Source organism: Taudactylus pleione, unplaced genomic scaffold (assembly GCF_031769625.1).
Source record: "Taudactylus pleione unplaced genomic scaffold, aTauple2 ptg000987l, whole genome shotgun sequence".
NCBI lineage: Eukaryota > Metazoa > Chordata > Amphibia > Anura > Myobatrachidae > Taudactylus > Taudactylus pleione.
In genome coordinates this window covers 2466567-2489398 of record NW_028285388.1, presented here as the reverse complement: position 1 = coordinate 2489398, position 22832 = coordinate 2466567, and the positions used below count along the sequence as shown (strand labels likewise).

The following is a 22832-nucleotide window of genomic DNA, read 5'->3' as shown; positions in this document are numbered from 1 at the left end:
TGGTGTTCTCCCCTTATCCTCCCCTGGTCACGTGTCTCCTTATAATCCCTTATCCCCGCTCCTGATACCTTACATGGAGCTTTCCCTGGTCACGTGTCTCCTGATACTCCCCAGATACATGCTCCTCTGATACTCTCCCCCTTTTACTAACCATAGAGCTATCCCTGATCACTTTTCTCCATGTGCCCCAGGTGTGTGTTTCTCCCCAACAATGGGGCATTCTTTGTGAATTACGTCATCACAGCCAGCCTGATTGGTACCGCCATGGAGCTGCTGCGGATTCCCGGCCTCACTCTGTACACGGCCCGCCTCTGCCTGGCCAAGTCGGTGCCGGAACGCCTGCACGTGAAGCGGGTAACACTCCATAGTTTAGTATCGGGAGCTTTTCATGTGTTGGGGGACTGGTCTAGGGCAGCAGTGTAGACTCTCGGGTCTTTTGTTGCAGAATCAGGCCTATGAATTCCAGTTTGGCCTGGAGTATGCCTGGACCACGTGTGTCTTCTCGGTGGCGATGACTTACAGCATTACTTGCCCTATCATTGTTCCCTTTGGTAAGTGTGACACAGTACAGGGGGTCTGCAGGGGTAAGATGGCTGTCTCGGGTATACCCACAGGTGCCACCTGTATTTTTTTGGGTGCCAGGGTGTGTTACCTGCCTGGTGTTGTCCTAGATCTGTCTCCTCATCTTTGCACTGATCTGGACCATGATCTGTTTCCAGGTATCGCTAAGTTCTTCCCTTCATTCTGTGCCCATATTATACAGTTACCAATAATGACGAGTCCTTGTCCTCTAACGCTGCCCTTTCTTTCCTCAGGACTCCTGTATCTGCTCCTGAAACATATGACTGACAGATACAATATTTTTTACGCCTATATCCCTACCATGCTGAGCCCTAGTCTGCACATAGCGGCATCCCGGCAGCTCCTCGCTGCCCCTATCCTCTGCATCTTCTGGCTGCTCTTCTTCTCCGTCCTGAGGCTGGGTAAGATGTGTGGTCATTACTATACACTCTTCAAAAATCTCCCCCCCCCCCCCTCAATACCCCACTTTAACGCTCCATATGAGGTGATGCCTGTGATGTACCAGCAGAGAAGGCCCAGCTTAAATGTACCAGACAATTAGGTCTGTCCACGCCACATCACCAGACAGTCCCTATCCAGAAGAGACTGTTATTATGATGCTTGGGGGTCTCACTCCCTTGTACCCCCCATGTGCAGACACTGATTGGTCCAGCAGGGTGGGCCTCATATACAGTATATATACACTATCAGTAGTGATGAAGCTCATATAGAGAGCTGGTAGCTTAGTTATCCAAGCAGTAGAAAGATGCTGGAGATGTAGAACATGCTGAAGACTGGGGGGATAAATTAACTAAGATTCGTGTCTGGTTGAGTTTTGCCGTTTTGAAACGTGGTTAGGCTTGCTGATACTCAGTCAATTTGAGTGTTTCAGAAGCCTAAAATTACCCAAGAATCGTGTTTTGCGGAGATCGTGTTTTCTGATGGTGTATGTGATCGAGATTTCTCACCCGAGTTTTCATTGTCTAACCGCAGCCAAACTCTCCCGAACAAGCAGCCTGCACATATCAGTGAGATATGTGGAGGCTGCTTGTGTGTTTTAAAGGGGGAAAAAGGGTTCATTTAAAAAAAAAAAAAATGACATGGCCCCCCCCCCCCACAAAAAAAAAAAAAAAACTCATAACCAGTTCCGGGATACTCAGCCAATCCTGGTTCCTAAAAATACGGGGAAAAAAAACATGTAGGGTTCCCCCGTATTTTAGGAACCAGCACTGGGCTGCTGAGCCAGTCCTGGATTTAAAAATAGGGGGGGAAATTGTGTAGGGGTTTCCCCTATTTTTAAAACCAGCACCGGACTGAAATCCAGCCGGGGTGTAATGCCACAGCCAGAGTACCCTTTCATCGGCTTTCCCCGGCCAAACCATTATCACCCCAAGCTAGTCAGCCCAAGCTGGGGATCTCAGAGAAGGTGGGGACCCACAAGTGCCAAAGGGCAAGCACGCTGGCACCTGTAGTTCCACTGTAAAAAACAATAGTTTATATTATTATCCTCATTATTACCCCTGCACCCACCACCCGGGGGTGCAAGGAAGAACCCCAGACTTCAGCTTAAGCCTGGGGTGCTCGGGAGAGGAAGGATCCCATTATTGGTGGGTCCCCACTTCCCCTGAGATCCCCGACTTGGGCTGACCGGCTTGGGGTGATAATGCTTTGGCTGGGGAGACCCAGTGAAAGGGTCCCCTGGCTGTGGCTTTACACCCCGGCTGGATTTGAGTCTGGTTCTTTGTTCGTTGTAAAAATAGGAGGTACCCTATGTATTTTTTTCCCCCCTATTTTTAAAACCAGGACTGACTGAGCAGCCCAGTGCTGGTTCCTATGGGGGAACCCTATACTTTTTTTCCTAGTATTAGAGAAACCAGTCCTGGTTCAGAAAGGAACCAGGACGGGCTGAGTAGCCTGGGCTGGTTACGTTTTTTTTTTTTTTTTATTAAGTAGTGTTTACAGGCAGAAACATACACAAATCACACTGATCTGTGTATGTTTCTGCCAAACTCGCAGCTCAGGGGGTGGTCTACTTGAAACTCCTATTTAGGACCGAGTTTGCTACAATTACACCTGTGATTGTAATCCCGATTCTTGGTAAATTCCCGAGTTGTATTTATTCGATGAAAAGTACTTGCAAGTTTGGCCGATGGTGTATTTCATCGTATTTGCAATCTCACCCGAGTTTTTCAATGTAAACAGAGAAATCTCTGCCGAGTTTGTCTTTAGTCATTTTGTGAGCTGAGAAAAATGACAAAACTCACCCGAGATTGCAATCTCACCCAAACTCGATTCTTGGTAAATTTACCCATGGGTGTGAATAACGCACTGGATGGCTCATCACAGATTTTTTTACCAAAAGCCTTTATACCATACTGCTCATCCCTTATGTGTACTCCACAGTCATCCCTCACTTCTCCCTGTGTTGTTCCTGCAGGGTCCACGCACCCGGTCACCCTGTTTACATTTACTACCCTCCTCTGCTGTTTGCTGTTCTCCATTTTTGGATTTTATCTCAGAAAACTGCGACCAAAGAGACCATCGAGCTATCAGGTTGGAACTAGGCTAGGATACCGCAGCAATAATCTTATATTGCATCTTGAAGAAACTGCACCGACCTTCCCCCCCCCCCCCCCCATAAGATACTGGACAGTAGGATTATCTCCCCCCAACCATACTGTCTATTAAGTTGATGCACCTCTCTGACCATTACCCCCCTAATACTTATACCTCTCCCCACCTTATACCGGACAGTAAGGCCTCACACATCTCATACCATCCCTCCTCATATACTGGGTACTAAGACCCCCCACATCTCAGACTGGACAATAGGCCCTGCACTTGCCAGATCACTTTCCTATACTGAACAGTAACACCCTGCACATTTCAGACCACTATCCTATACTGGACAGTAACATCCGAAACATCTCAGACCGCCCTCCTGTCCTGGACAGTAACACCCCACAGATCTCAGACCGCCCTCCTGTACTGGACAGTAAGACCCAGCACATCTCAGACAGCTCTTCTATACTGGACAGTAGGACCATGCACATCTCAGAACGCCCTCCTGTACTGGACAGTAACACCCGAAACATCTCAGACCGCCCTCCTGTACTGGACAGTAACACCTGACACATCTCAGACCGCTCTCCTGTTCTGGACAGTGAGACCCCACACATCTCAGACTGCCATCCTGTACTTGACTGTAAGACCCCACACATCTCAGACCACCCTCCTGTACTGGACAGTAAGACCCAGCACATCTCAGACAGCTCTTCTATACTGGACAGTAGGACCATGCACATCTCAGACCGCCCTCCTGTACTGGACAGTAACACTCTGCACATCTCAGACCGCCCTCCTGTACTGGACAGTAAGACCCAGCACATCTCAGACAGCTCTTCTATACTGGACAGTAGGACCATGCACATCTCAGACCGCCCTCCTGTACTGGACAGTAACACTCTGCACATCTCAGACCGCCCTCCTGTACTGGACAGGAACACCCAAAACATCTCAGACCGCCCTCCTGTACTGGACAGGAACACCTGAAACATCTCAGACCGCCCTCCTGTACTGGACAGGAACACCTGAAACATCTCAGACCGCCCTCTTGTACTGGACAGTAACACCCGAAACATCTCAGACCGCCCTCTTGTACTGGACAGTAACACCCGAAACATCTCAGACCGCCCTCCTGTACTGGACAGTTAGAACCAGCACATATCAGTCAGCTCTTCTATACTGGACAGTATAACCATGCACATCTCAGACCGCCCTCCTGTACTGGACAGGAACACCTGAAACATCTCAGACAGCTCTTCTATACTGGACAGTAGGACCATGCAGATCTCAGACCGCCCTCCTGTACTGGACAGTAACACTCTGCACATCTCAGACCGCCCTCCTGTACTGGACAGTAACACCCGACACATCTCAGACCGCCCTCCTGTCCTGGACAGTAACACCCAAAACATCTCAGACTGCCCTCCTGTACTGGACAGTAACACCTGACACATCTCAGACCGCTCTCCTGTACTGGGCAGTGAGACCCCACACATCTCAGACCGCCCTCCTGTACTGGACAGTAACACCCGAAACATCTCAGACCGCCCTCCTGTACTGGACAGTTAGAACCAGCACATATCAGTCAGCTCTTCTATACTGGACAGTATAACCATGCACATCTCAGACCGCCCTCCTGTACTGGACAGTAACACCTGACACATCTCAGACCGCTCTCCTGTACTGGACAGTGAGACCCCACACATCTCAGACCGCCCTCCTGTACTGGACAGTAACACCTGACACATCTCAGACTGCCATCCTGTACTTGACTGTAAGACCCCACACATCTCAGACCGCCCTCCTGTACTGGACAATAAGACATCTTAAACACCACTCCTACTGATATGCACCATTCACCTTTAATAACACATGGGGCCGCCCCTATAAACTATTAACATCTAGGACCACCCATTGGGTTCCATTGCATGCTCCTCTTACTTCCCAAACTCAGTCTCTCACCCTTTACGTACTGATTAACTTTCTCCTTATAATTGGTGTCTCCGGCTAGATGTCTGAACAGGGCGATGGGATCATCCAGGACACGGAAAGTGCCAGTATATCATCTGCGCTTCAATACAGCGTGAGTGTTGTGTTCTCCATTCTCTCTCCTGCCCTTGTACCATGGGATTGTAGTCAGTGCTCCTTCATGTAATATATCCTCTCTCCTCTCATCTTGGCAACATCATTTCCTCTGGAAAGGCAAAATACTGCCCTTACACACTGCCCTTACACACTGCCCTTACACACTGCCCTTACACACTGCGCTTACACACTGCCCTTACACACTGCGCTTACACACTGCCCTTATACACTGCCCTTACACACTGCCCTTACACACTGCCCTTATATACTGCCCTTACACACTGCGCTTACACACTGCCCTTACACACTGCCCTTACACACACTGCGCTTATATACTGCCCTTACACACAATGCGCTTACACACTGCGCTTACACACTGCGCTTACACACTGCCCTTACACACTGCGCTTACACACTGCCCTTACACACTGCCCTTATACACTGCACTTATATACTGCCCTTACACACTGCTCTTACATACTGCCCTTACACACACTGCGCTTATACACTGCGCTTACACACTGCGCTTACACACTGCGCTTACACACTGCGCTTACACACTGCGCTTACACACTGCCCTTACACACACTGCGCTTATATACTGCCCTAACACACTGCGCTTACATACTGCCCTTACACACTGCGCTTACACATTACCCTTATACACTGCGCTTATATACTGCCCTTACACACTGCCCTTACATACTGCCCTTACACACACTGCGCTTATATACTGCCCTTACACACTGCGATTATATACTGCCCTTAAACACTGCGCTTACATACTGCCCTTACACACAATGCGCTTACACACTGCCCTTACACACTGCGCTTACACATTGCCCTTATACACTGCGCTTATATACTGCCCTTACACACTAAGCTTATATACTGCTCTTACACACTGCGCTTACACATTGCCCTTATACACTGCGCTTATATACTGCCCTTACACACTAAGCTTATATACTGCTCTTACACACTGCCCTTACACACTGCCCTTACACACACTGCGCTTATATACTGCGCTTACACACAATGCGCTTACACACTGCGCTTACACACAATGCGCTTACACACTGCCCTTACACACTGCGCTTACACATTGCCCTTATACACTGCGCTTATATACTGCCCTTACACACTAAGCTTATATACTGCTCTTACACACTGCCCTTACACACACTGCGCTTATATACTGCCCTAACACACTGCGCTTATATACTGCCCTTACACACAATGCGCTTACACACTGTGCTTATATACTGCCCTTACACACTGCGCTTACACACTGCGCTTACACACTGCCCTTACACACTGCCCTTACACACACTGCGCTTATATACTGCCCTTATACACTGCGCTTACACACTGCGCTTACACACACTGCGCTTATATACTGCCCTTACACACTGCGCTTACATACTGCCCTTACACACAATGCGCTTACACACTGCGCTTATATACTGCCCTTACACACTGCGCTTACACACTACCCTTATACACTGCGCTTATATACTGCCCTTACACACTAAGCTTATATACTGCTCTTACACACTGCCCTTACACACACTGCGCTTATATACTGCCCTTACACACAATGCGCTTACACACTGCGCTTATATACTGCCCTTACACACTGCCCTTACACACTGCGCTTACATACTGCCCTTACACACTGCGCTTATATACTGCCCTTACACACTGCGCTTATATACTGCCCTTATATACTGCGCTTATACACTGCACTTATATACTGCCCTTACATACTGCCCTTACACACAATGCGCTTACACACTGCCCTTACACACTGCCCTTGCACACTGCCCTTACACACTGCCCTTACACACTGCGCTTACAGACTGCCCTTACATACTGCCCTTACACACACTGCGCTTATATACTGCCCTAACACACTGCGCTTATATACTGCCCTTACACACTGCGCTTATATACTGCCCTTACAAACTGCGCTTACACACTGCGCTTACACACTGCCCTTACACACTGCCCTTACACACACTGCGCTTATATACTGCCCTTATACACTGCGCTTACACACTGCGCTTACACACTGCCCTTACACACACTGCGCTTATATACTGCCCTTACACACTGCGCTTACATACTGTTTTTACACACAATGCGCTTACACACTGCGCTTATATACTGCGCTTACACATTACCCTTATACACTGCGCTTATATACTGCCCTTACACACTAAGCTTATATACTGCTCTTACACACTGCCCTTACACACACTGCGCTTATATACTGCCCTAACACACTGCGCTTATATACTGCCCTTACACACTGCGCTTATATACTGCCCTTACAAACTGCGCTTACACACTGCGCTTACACACTGCGCTTACACACTGCCCTTACACACACTGCGCTTATATACTGCCCTTACACACTGCGCTTACATACTGCCCTTACACACAATGCGCTTACACACTGCGCTTATATACTGCCCTTACACACTGCGCTTACACATTACCCTTATACACTGCGCTTATATACTGCCCTTACACACTAAGCTTATATACTGCTCTTACACACTGCCCTTACACACACTGCGCTTATATACTGCCCTTACACACAATGCGCTTACACACTGCGCTTATATACTGCCCTTACACACTGCCCTTACACACTGCGCTTACATACTGCCCTTACACACTGCGCTTACATACTGCCCTTACACACAATGCGCTTACACACTGCGCTTATATACTGCCCTTACACACTGCGCTTACACATTACCCTTATACACTGCGCTTATATACTGCCCTTACACACTAAGCTTATATACTGCTCTTACACACTGCCCTTACACACACTGCGCTTATATACTGCCCTAACACACTGCGCTTATATACTGCCCTTACACACTGCGCTTATATACTGCCCTTACAAACTGCGCTTACACACTGCGCTTACACACTGCGCTTACACACTGCTCTTACACACTGCTCTTACACACTGCCCTTACACACTGCCCTTACACACACTGCGCTTATATACTGCCCTTATACACTGCGCTTACACACTGCCCTTACACACACTGCGCTTACATACTGCCCTTACACACTGCGCTTACATACTGCCCTTACACACAATGCGCTTACACACTGCGCTTATATACTGCCCTTACACACTGCGCTTACACATTACCCTTATACACTGCGCTTATATACTGCCCTTACACACTAAGCTTATATACTGCTCTTACACACTGCCCTTACACACTAAGCTTATATACTGCTCTTACACACTGCCCTTACACACTAAGCTTATATACTGCTCTTACACACTGCCCTTACACACAATGCGCTTACACACAATGCGCTTATATACTGCCCTTACACACTGCCCTTACACACTGCGCTTACATACTGCCCTTACACACTGCGCTTATATACTGCCCTTACACACTGCGCATATATACTGCCCTTATATACTGCGCTTATACACTGCGCTTATACACTGCACTTATATACTGCCCTTACACACTGCGCTTACATACTGCCCTTACATACTGCCCTTACACACACTGCGCTTATATACTGCCCTTACACACTGCTCTTACACACTGCTCTTACACACTGCGCTTATATACTGCCCTTACACACTGCGCTTACATACTGCCCTTACACACAATGCGCTTACACACTGCGCTTATATACTGCCCTTACACACTGCGCTTACACATTGCCCTTATACACTGCGCTTATATACTGCCCTTACACACTAAGCTTATATACTGCTCTTACACACTGCCCTTACACACTGCCCTTACACACACTGCGCTTATATAATGCGCTTACACACTGCGCTTACACACTGCCCTTACACACTGCGCTTACACACTGCCCTTATACACTAAGCTTATATACTGCCCTTACACACTAAGCTTATATACTGCTCTTACACACTGCCCTTACACACACTGCGCTTATATACTGCCCTAACACACTGCGCTTATATACTGCCCTTACACACAATGCGCTTACACACTGCGCTTACACACTGCTCTTACACACTGCGCTTATACACTGCTCTTACACACTGCCCTTACACACTGCCCTTACACACTGCCCTTACACACTGCCCTTACACACTGCCCTTACACACTGCCCTTACACACTGCCCTTACACACTGCCCTTACACACTGCCCTTACACACACTGCGCTTATATACTGCTCTTACACACTGCCCTAACACACTGCGCTTACATACTGCCCTTACACACAATGCGCTTACACACTGCGCTTATATACTGCCCTTACACACTGCGCTTACACAATGCTCTTATACACTGCGCTTATATACTGCCCTTATATACTGCGCTTATACACTACACTTATATACTGCCCTTACACACTGCGCTTACATACTGCCCTTACACACTGCGCTTACACACTGCGCTTATATACTGCCCTTATACACTGCTCTTACACACTGCTCTTACACACTGCCCTTACACACACTGCGCTTATATACTGCCCTACCACACTGCGCTTACATACTGCCCTTACACATAATGCGCTTACACACTGCGCTTACACATTACCCTTATACACTGCGCTTATATACTGCCCTTACACACTGCGCTTACATACTGCCCTTACACACTGCGCTTATATACTGCCCTTACACACTGCGCTTACACATTGCCCTTATACACTGCGCTTATATACTGCCCTTATATACTGCCCTTACAAACTGCGCTTACACACTGCTCTTACACACTGCTCTTACACACTGCTCTTACACACTGCTCTTACACACTGCGCTTACACACTGCCCTTACACACTGCCCTTATATACTGCCCTTACACACACTGCGCTTATATACTGCCCTACCACACTGCGCTTACATACTGCCCTTACACATAATGCGCTTACACACTGCGCTTATATACTGCCCTTACACACTGCGCTTACACATTACCCTTATACACTGCGCTTATATACTGCCCTTACACACTGCGCTTACATACTGCCCTTACACACTGCGCTTATATACTGCCCTTACACACTGCGCTTACACATTGCCCTTATACACTGCGCTTATATACTGCCCTTATATACTGCCCTTACAAACTGCGCTTACACACTGCTCTTACACACTGCTCTTACACACTGCTCTTACACACTGCTCTTACACACTGCGCTTACACACTGCCCTTACACACTGCCCTTATATACTGCCCTTACACACTGCCCTTACACACACTGCGCTTATATACTGCCCTAACACACTGCGCTTACATACTGCCCTTACACACAATGCGCTTATATACTGCCCTTACACATTACCCTTATACACTGCGCTTATATACTGCCCTTACACACTAAGCCTATATACTGCTCTTACACACTGCCCTTACACACACTGCGCTTATATACTGCCCTTACACACAATGTGCTTACACACTGCGCTTACACACACTGCGCTTATATACTGCCCTAACACACTGCGCTTATATACTGCCCTTACACACAATGCGCTTACACACTGCGCTTATATACTGCCCTTATATACTGCCCTTACACACACTGCGCTTATATACTGCCCTTACACACTGCCCTTACACACTGCGCTTATATACAGCCCTTACACACTGCGATAATATACAGCCCTTACACACTGCGCTTATATACAGCCCTTACACAATGCGCTTATATACAGCCCTTACACACTGCGCTTATATACTGCCCTTACACACTGCGCTTATATACTGCCCTTACACACTGCGCTTATATACTGCCCTTACACACACTGCGCTTATATACTGCCCTAACACACTGCGCTTATATACAGCCCTTACACACTGCGCTTATATACTGTGCTTATATACAGCCCTTACACACTGCGCTTATATACAGCCCTTACACACTGCGCTTATATACAGCCCTTACACACTGCGCTTATATACTGCCCTTACACACACTGCGCTTATATACTGCCCTTACACACACTGCGCTTATATACAGCCCTTACACACTGCGCTTATATACAGCCCTTACACACTGCACTTACATACTGCGCTTATATACTGCCCTTACACACTGCGCTTATATACAGCCCTTACACAGTGCGCTTATATACTGCCCTTACACACACTGCGCTTATATACTACCCTAACACACTGCGCTTATATACTGCCCTTACACACTGCGCTTATATACTGCCCTTACACACTGCGCTTATATACAGCCCTTACACACTGCGCTTATATACAGCCCTTACACACTGCGCTTATATACAGCCCTTACACACTGCGCTTATATACTGCCCTTACACACTGCGCTTATATACTGCCCTTACACACTGCGCTTATATACAGCCCTTACACACTGCGCTTATATACTGCCCTTACACACACTGCGCTTATATACTGCCCTTACACACACTGCGCTTATATACTGTGCTTATATACAGCCCTTACACACTGCGCTTATATACAGCACTAACACACTGCGCTTATATACTGCCCTTACACACTGCGCTTATATACAGCCCTTACACACTGCGCTTATATACTGCCCTTACACACTGCCCTTACACACTGCGCTTATATACTGCCCTTACACACACTGCGCTTATATACTGCCCTTACACACTGCGCTTATATACTGCCCTAACACACTGCCCTTACACACTGCGCTTATATACAGCCCTTACACACTGCGCTTATATACAGCCCTAACACACTGCGCTTATATACTGCCCTTACACACTGCGCTTATATACAGCCCTTACACACTGCGCTTATATACAGCCCTTACACACTGCGCTTATATACAGCCCTTACACACTGCACTTACATACTGCGCTTATATACTGCCCTTACACACTGCGCTTATATACAGCCCTTACACAGTGCGCTTATATACTGCCCTTACACACACTGCGCTTATATACTACCCTAACACACTGCGCTTATATACTGCCCTTACACACTGCGCTTATATACAGCCCTTACACACTGCCCTTACACACTGTGCTTATATACAGCCCTTACACACTGCACTTATATACTGCCCTTACACACTGAGCTTATATACTGCGCTTACACACTGCCCTTACACACTGCGCTTACATACAGCCCTTACACACTGCGCTTATTTACAACCCTTACACACTGCGCTTATATACAGCCCTTACACACTGCGCTTATATACAGCCCTTACACAGTGCGCTTATATGCTGCCCTTACACACACTGCGCTTATATACTACCCTAACACACTGCGCTTATATACTGCCCTTACACACTGCGCTTATATACAGCCCTTACACACTGCCCTTACACACACTGCGCTTATATACTGCCCTTACACACTTCCCTTACACACACTGCGATTATATACTGCCCTTACACACTGCGCTTATATACAGCCCTTACACACTGCGCTTATATACAGCCCTTACACACTGCGCTTATATACAGCCCTTACACACTGCGCTTATATACTGCCCTTACACACACTGCGCTTATATACTGCCCTTACACACACTGCGCTTATATACTGCCCTAACACACTGCGCTTATATACTGCCCTTACACACTGCGCTTATATACAGCCCTTACACACTGCGCTTATATACTACCCTAACACACTGCGCTTATATACTGCCCTTACACACTGCGCTTATATACTGCCCTTACACACTGCGCTTATATACAGCCCTTACACACTGCGCTTATATACAGCCCTTACACACTGCGCTTATATACTGCCCTTACACACTGCGCTTATATACTGCCCTAACACACTGCCCTTACACACTGCGCTTATATACAGCCCTTACACACTGCCCTTACACACTGCGCTTATATACAGCCCTTACACACTGCGCTTATATACAGCCCTTACACACTGCCCTTACACACTGCGCTTATATACAGCCCTTACACACTGCGCTTATATACTACCCTAACACACTGCGCTTATATACAGCCCTAACACACTGCGCTTATATACTGCCCTTACACACTGCGCTTATATACAGCCCTTACACACTGCGCTTATATACTGCCCTTACACACTGCGCTTATATACTGCCCTTACACACTGCGCTTATATACTGCCCTAACACACTGCCCTTACACACTGCGCTTATATACAGCCCTTACACACTGCGCTTATATACAGCCCTAACACACTGCGCTTATATACTGCCCTTACACACTGCGCTTATATACAGCCCTTACACACTGCGCTTATATACAGCCCTTACACACTGCGCTTATATACAGCCCTTACACACTGCACTTACATACTGCGCTTATATACTGCCCTTACACACTGCGCTTATATACAGCCCTTACACAGTGCGCTTATATACTGCCCTTACACACACTGCGCTTATATACTACCCTAACACACTGCGCTTATATACTGCCCTTACACACTGCGCTTATATACAGCCCTTACACACTGCCCTTACACACTGTGCTTATATACAGCCCTTACACACTGCACTTATATACTGCCCTTACACACTGAGCTTATATACTGCGCTTACACACTGCCCTTACACACTGCGCTTACATACAGCCCTTACACACTGCGCTTATTTACAACCCTTACACACTGCGCTTATATACAGCCCTTACACACTGCGCTTATATACAGCCCTTACACAGTGCGCTTATATGCTGCCCTTACACACACTGCGCTTATATACTACCCTAACACACTGCGCTTATATACTGCCCTTACACACTGCGCTTATATACAGCCCTTACACACTGCCCTTACACACACTGCGCTTATATACTGCCCTTACACACTTCCCTTACACACACTGCGATTATATACTGCCCTTACACACTGCGCTTATATACAGCCCTTACACACTGCGCTTATATACAGCCCTTACACACTGCGCTTATATACAGCCCTTACACACTGCGCTTATATACTGCCCTTACACACACTGCGCTTATATACTGCCCTTACACACACTGCGCTTATATACTGCCCTAACACACTGCGCTTATATACTGCCCTTACACACTGCGCTTATATACAGCCCTTACACACTGCGCTTATATACTACCCTAACACACTGCGCTTATATACTGCCCTTACACACTGCGCTTATATACTGCCCTTACACACTGCGCTTATATACAGCCCTTACACACTGCGCTTATATACAGCCCTTACACACTGCGCTTATATACTGCCCTTACACACTGCGCTTATATACTGCCCTAACACACTGCCCTTACACACTGCGCTTATATACAGCCCTTACACACTGCCCTTACACACTGCGCTTATATACAGCCCTTACACACTGCGCTTATATACAGCCCTTACACACTGCCCTTACACACTGCGCTTATATACAGCCCTTACACACTGCGCTTATATACTACCCTAACACACTGCGCTTATATACAGCCCTAACACACTGCGCTTATATACTGCCCTTACACACTGCGCTTATATACAGCCCTTACACACTGCGCTTATATACTGCCCTTACACACTGCGCTTATATACTGCCCTTACACACTGCGCTTATATACTGCCCTTACACACACTGCGCTTATATACTGCCCTTACACACTGCGCTTATATACTGCCCTAACACACTGCCCTTACACACTGCGCTTATATACAGCCCTTACACACTGCGCTTATATACTGCCCTTACACACTGCGCTTATATACAGCCCTTACACACTGCCCTTACACACTGCGCTTATATACTGCCCTTACACACTGCGCTTATATACTGCCCTTACACACTGCGCTTATATACTGCCCTAACACACTGCCCTTACACACTGCGCTTATATACTGCCCTTACACACACTGCGCTTATATACTGCCCTTACACACTGCGCTTATATACTGCCCTAACACACTGCCCTTACACACTGCGCTTATATACAGCCCTTACACACTGCGCTTATATACTGCCCTTACACACTGCGCTTATATACTGCCCTTACACACTGAGCTTATATACTGCGCTTACACACTGCCCTTACACACTGCGCTTACATACAGCCCTTACACACTGCGCTTATTTACAACCCTTACACACTGCGCTTATATACAGCCCTTACACACTGCGCTTATATACAGCCCTTACACAGTGCGCTTATATGCTGCCCTTACACACACTGCGCTTATATACTACCCTAACACACTGCGCTTATATACTGCCCTTACACACTGCGCTTATATACAGCCCTTACACACTGCCCTTACACACTTCCCTTACACACACTGCGATTATATACTGCCCTTACACACTGCCCTTACACACTTCCCTTACACACACTGCGATTATATACTGCCCTTACACACTGCGCTTATATACAGCCCTTACACACTGCCCTTACACACTTCCCTTACACACACTGCGCTTATATACAGCCCTTACACACTGCCCTTACACACTTCCCTTACACACACTGCGATTATATACTGCCCTTACACACTGCGCTTATATACAGCCCTTACACACTGCGCTTATATACAGCCCTTACACACTGCGCTTATATACAGCCCTTACACACTGCGCTTATATACTGCCCTTACACACACTGCGCTTATATACTGCCCTTACACACACTGCGCTTATATACTGCCCTAACACACTGCGCTTATATACAGCCCTTACACACTGCGCTTATATACAGCCCTTACACACTGCGCTTATATACTACCCTAACACACTGCGCTTATATACTGCCCTTACACACTGCGCTTATATACTGCCCTTACACACTGCGCTTATATACAGCCCTTACACACTGCGCTTATATACAGCCCTTACACACTGCGCTTATATACTGCCCTTACACACTGCGCTTATATACTGCCCTAACACACTGCCCTTACACACTGCGCTTATATACAGCCCTTACACACTGCCCTTACACACTGCGCTTATATACAGCCCTTACACACTGCGCTTATATACAGCCCTTACACACTGCCCTTACACACTGCGCTTATATACAGCCCTTACACACTGCGCTTATATACTACCCTAACACACTGCGCTTATATACAGCCCTAACACACTGCGCTTATATACTGCCCTTACACACTGCGCTTATATACAGCCCTTACACACTGCGCTTATATACTGCCCTTACACACTGCGCTTATATACTGCCCTTACACACTGCGCTTATATACTGCCCTTACACACACTGCGCTTATATACTGCCCTTACACACTGCGCTTATATACTGCCCTAACACACTGCCCTTACACACTGCGCTTATATACAGCCCTTACACACTGCGCTTATATACTGCCCTTACACACTGCGCTTATATACAGCCCTTACACACTGCCCTTACACACTGCGCTTATATACTGCCCTTACACACTGCGCTTATATACTGCCCTTACACACTGCGCTTATATACTGCCCTAACACACTGCCCTTACACACTGCGCTTATATACTGCCCTTACACACACTGCGCTTATATACTGCCCTTACACACTGCGCTTATATACTGCCCTAACACACTGCCCTTACACACTGCGCTTATATACAGCCCTTACACACTGCGCTTATATACTGCCCTTACACACTGCGCTTATATACAGCCCTTACACACTGCCCTTACACACTGCGCTTATATACTGCCCTTACACACTGCGCTTATATACAGCCCTAACACACTGCGCTTATATACTGCCCTTACACACTGCGCTTATATACAGCCCTTACACACTGCGCTTATATACAGCCCTTACACACTGCGCTTATATACAGCCCTTACACACTGCGCTTACACACTGCGCTTATATACAGCCCTTACACACTGCGATTATATACAGCCCTTACACACTGCGCTTATATACTGCGCTTATATACTGCCCTTACACACTGCGCTTATATACAGCCCTAACACACTGCGCTTATATACTGCCCTTACACACTGCGCTTATATACAGCCCTTACACACTGCGCTTATATACTGCCCTTACACACTGCGCTTATATACTGCCCTTACACACACTGCGCTTATATACTGCCCTTACACACTGCGCTTATATACTGCCCTAACACACTGCCCTTACACACTGCGCTTATATACAGCCCTTACACACTGCGCTTATATACTGCCCTTACACACTGCGCTTATATACAGCCCTTACACACTGCCCTTACACACTGCGCTTATATACTGCCCTTACACACTGCGCTTATATACAGCCCTAACACACTGCGCTTATATACTGCCCTTACACACTGCGCTTATATACAGCCCTTACACACTGCGCTTATATACAGCCCTTACACACTGCGCTTATATACAGCCCTTACACACTGCGCTTATATACTGCCCTTACACACTGCGCTTATATACAGCCCTAACACACTGCGCTTATATACTGCCCTTACACTCTGCGCTTATATACTGCCCTTACACACTGCGCTTATATACAGCCCTTACACACTGCGCTTATATACAGCCCTTACACACTGCGCTTATATACAGCCCTTACACACTGCGCTTATATACAGCCCTTACACACTGCGCTTATATACAGCCCTTACACACTGCGCTTATATACTGCCCTTACACACACTGCGCTTATATACTGCCCTTACACACACTGCGCTTATATACTGCCCTAACACACTGCGCTTATATACAGCCCTTACACACTGCGCTTATATACAGCCCTTACACACACTGCGCTTATATACTGCCCTTACACACTGCGCTTATATACTGCCCTAACACACTGCCCTTACACACTGCGCTTATATACAGCCCTTACACACTGCGCTTATATACTACCCTAACACACTGCGCTTATATACTGCCCTTACACACTGCGCTTATATACTGCCCTTACACACTGCGCTTATATACAGCCCTTACACACTGTGCTTATATACTGCCCTTACACACTGCACTTACATACTGCCCTTACACACTGCGCTTATATACTGCCCTTACACACACTGCGCTTATATACTGCCCTTACACACTGCGCTTATATACTGCCCTTACACACTGCGCTTATATACAGCCCTTACACACTGCGCTTATATACTGCCCTAACACACTGCCCTTACACACTGCGCTTATATACTGCCCTTACACACTGCGCTTATATACTGCCCTTACACACTGCGCTTATATACTGCCCTTACACACTGCGCTTATATACAGCCCTTACACACTGCGCTTATATACAGCCCTTACACACACTGCGCTTATATACTGCCCTTACACACTGCGCTTATATACTGCCCTAACACACTGCCCTTACACACTGCGCTTATATACAGCCCTTACACACTGCGCTTATATACTACCCTAACACACTGCGCTTATATACTGCCCTTACACACTGCGCTTATATACTGCCCTTACACACTGCGCTTATATACAGCCCTTACACACTGCGCTTATATACTGCCCTTACACACTGCGCTTATATACTGCGCTTATATACTGCCCTAACACACTGCCCTTACACACTGCGCTTATATACTGCCCTTACACACTGCGCTTATATACTGCCCTTACACACTGCGCTTATATACTGCCCTTACACACTGCGCTTATATACAGCCCTTACACACTGCGCTTATATACTGCCCTTACACACACTGCGCTTATATACTGCCCTAACACACTGCGCTTATATACAGCCCTTACACACTGCGCTTATATACAGCCCTTACACACACTGCGCTTATATACTACCCTAACACACTGCGCTTATATACTGCCCTTACACACTGCGCTTATATACAGCCCTAACACACACTGCGCTTAAATACTGCCCTTACACACTGCGCTTATATACTGCCCTTACACACACTGCGCTTATATACTGCCCTTACACACTGCGCTTATATACTGCCCTAACACACTGCCCTTACACACTGCGCTTATATACTGCCCTTACACACTGCGCTTATATACTGCCCTTACACACTGCGCTTTTATACTGCCCTTACACACTGCGCTTATATACAGCCCTAACACACACTGCGCTTATATACTACCCTAACACACTGCGCTTATATACTGCCCTAACACACTGCGCTTATATACTGCCCTAACACACTGCGCTTATATACTGCCCTTACACACTGCGCTTATACACTGCCCTTACACACTGCGCTTACATACAGCCCTTACACACTGCGCTTACTTACAACCCTTACACACTGCGCTTATTTACAACCCTTACACCCTGCGCTTATATACAGCCCTTACACACTGCGCTTATATACAGCCCTTACACACACTGCGCTTATATACAGCCCTTACACACTGCGCTTATATACTGCCCTTACACACACTGCGCTTATATACTACCCTAACACACTGCGCTTATATACTGCCCTTACACACTGCGCTTATATACAGCCCTTACACACTGCGCTTATATACTGCCCTTACACACTGCGCTTATATACTGCCCTTGCACACACTGCGCTTATATACTGCCCTTACACACTGCGCTTATATACAGCCCTAACACACACTGCGCTTATATACTACCCTAACACACTGCGCTTATATACTGCCCTAACACACTGCGCTTATATACTGCCCTTACACACTGCGCTTATATACTGCCCTTACACACTGCGCTTATATACAGCCCTAACACACACTGCGCTTATATACTACCCTAACACACTGCGCTTATATACTGCCCTAACACACTGCGCTTATATACTGCCCTTACACACTGCGCTTATACACTGCGCTTACACACTGCGCTTATACACTGCCCTTACACACTGCGCTTACATACAGCCCTTACACACTGCGCTTACTTACAACCCTTACACACTGCGCTTATTTACAACCCTTACACCCTGCGCTTATATACAGCCCTTACACACTGCGCTTATATACAGCCCTTACACACACTGCGCTTATATACTGCCCTTACACACTGCGCTTATATACAGCCCTTACACACTGCGCTTATATACTGCCCTTACACACTGCACTTACATACTGCGCTTATATACTGCCCTTACACACTGCGCTTATATACAGCCCTTACACACTGCGCTTATATACAGCCCTTACACACTGCGCTTATATACTGCCCTTACACACACTGCGCTTATATACTACCCTAACACACTGCGCTTATATACTGCCCTTACACACTGCGCTTATATACTGCGCTTACATACAGCCCTTACACACTGCGCTTACTTACAACCCTTACACACTGCGCTTATTTACAACGCTTACACCCTGCGCTTATATACAGCCCTTACACACTGCGCTTATATACAGCCCTTACACACACTGCGCTTATATACTGCCCTTACACACACTGCGCTTATATACAGCCCTTACACACTGCGCTTATATACTGCCCTTACACACTGCGCTTATATACAGCCCTTACACACTGCGCTTATATACTGCCCTTACACACTGCGCTTATATACTGCCCTTGCACACACTGCGCTTATATACTGCCCTTACACACACTGCGCTTATATACTACCCTAACACACTGCGCTTATATACTGCCCTTACACACTGCGCTTATATACAGCCCTTACACACTGCGCTTATATACTACCCTAACACACTGCGCTTATATACTGCCCTTACACACTGCGCTTATATACAGCCCTTACACACTGCCCTTACACACTGCGCTTATATACTGCCCTTACACACTGCACTTACATACTGCGCTTACATACTGCCCTTACACACTGCGCTTATATACAGCCCTTACACACTGCGCTTATATACAGCCCTTACACACTGCGCTTATATACTGCCCTTACACACTGCGCTTATATACTGCCCTTACACACTGCGCTTATATACTGCGCTTACACACTGCGCTTATACACTGCCCTTACACACTGCGCTTATATACTGCCCTTACACACACTGCGCTTATATACTACCCTAACACACTGCGCTTATATTCAGCCCTTACACACTGCGCTTATATACTGCCCTTACACACACTGCGCTTATATACTACCCTAACACACTGCGCTTATATACTGCCCTTACACACTGCGCTTATATACAGCCCTTACACACTGCGCTTATATACTGCCCTTACACACACTGCGCTTATATACTGCCCTTACACACTGCGCTTATATACTGCCCTTACACACTGCGCTTATATACTGCGCTTATATACCCCAGTCAGGAGATTCATTCAAACACACATAAACAATTCATAGGTTTAATTGCCCGCACTTATGGTCAGAAAAAGTACATCAATTTACATAGACATAAATACACTGCCTAAAGGAATATATATATATATATCAATATAGAAAAATAGATGGGTATAGCACCACTATTTGTAAATTTATGATACAAAAATGGACAATTTGAAATTAGATAGCACCTCAACCTATAAATATTTTAGGTGTCAGCTCTGGGTAAATAGAAAAATACTAGTGCAAGTATTTAGAAAATAAATAAACAGAATTTGTATTGACCCTTAAGCGACAGGTATGCTAAGTAAAATAAATATTTTTCCATGTAAATAATATGTAAATCAGCAAGTGAATATAAAGTGTCTTGTGCAATCACAATAAATTAATAACGTGCAATAAATAACTTATCAGATAAACAATAAAATAGTGTTATGTAAAATGAATAAGAAGTGCCTGTGCGTTATCAAAATATATATATATATATATATATATATATATATATATGTAAACAATTAACGTTCTGTGAAAAAGATAATATAGTCCTGTAAACTTAAGTCACTAGGAACAAAAAGTGCCAATGCAATGGAATAAATATAAAAGAAGATTTATTTACTAAAACAAAGAATAAAAACGCCCATAGTTAGGCAAAGTTCCTAACCAACATATGAATCATCATAAAAGTAAATCAAGGTACAGTATAAATAGTTAAAAGAGGAATGAGCAAGTTGTAAATAATAGCAGCTTATCTGAGTGTATGGAAAAGTTAGTTTTCTTCAAAGCTCATGAGGCAAGTAACAGTCCCTCTCCAACGCGTTTCATCCTATGACTTCATCAAGGGGATAGTGTATAGATGTAAAGGTCAGGTATTTATACCCCATTAGGAGTTCAATCAGGGTCAGGAGTCCACATCACTTCCTGTATGTAAGAGCGCACCTGTAAGCTATAGATTTTTATCAGTTCTTCAGCTTATATCTAATATATTGCAGTAATTCTTCTTCAAATATTATATTTGTGAGTTGTTTTAAAACCTTTTTAAAGTATTGGTATTAGGGCTATTTCCGCCCTTCTTAGCATTACTTCCGCCATCACTGTGGCGTGTCATATCCTGGACCCACATGGACATGAAACGCCGGATATGACTCGCCACGAACAGCTAATGCGAGCGGCCAGGATGATGGTCGCGATGGTCAAGACCCTCAAGACCATCGGGCTTGCGACGAGACCCTTGTGGTAGGGTCTCGTGGCCGCAAGCCCCAGAGAGCTTTCGGCTCAAACAGAGCCGAAAGCTCTCCCACTGACATCACTTGTGATGTCAGTGGGGCCGCCCCCAGACGGTAGGCATTCTCATGGGAACGCATCCGTCTGGGCAGCCACCCCCCTGGCCCGCCCACCAAAGGGGGCGTGCTGTCAC

The 22832-nt window shown here is 46.5% G+C and overlaps 1 protein-coding gene across 3 annotated transcripts in view; it reads left to right on the top strand.

Annotated features, from left to right (window-relative positions):
* The window catches only part of TMEM63C (transmembrane protein 63C), an 80326-nt gene that overhangs the window by 47829 nt on the left and 9665 nt on the right, over window positions 1–22832 (top strand). For all 3 annotated transcript variants that reach the window (XM_088460861.1, XM_088460862.1, XM_088460860.1), the window contains 5 exons: window positions 192–354; window positions 446–551; window positions 816–983; window positions 2999–3114; window positions 5138–5209. In XM_088460861.1, the coding sequence (XP_088316987.1) occupies window positions 192–354; window positions 446–551; window positions 816–983; window positions 2999–3114; window positions 5138–5209 (625 nt within the window). The remainder of the gene's footprint in view (window positions 1–191; window positions 355–445; window positions 552–815; window positions 984–2998; window positions 3115–5137; window positions 5210–22832) is intronic.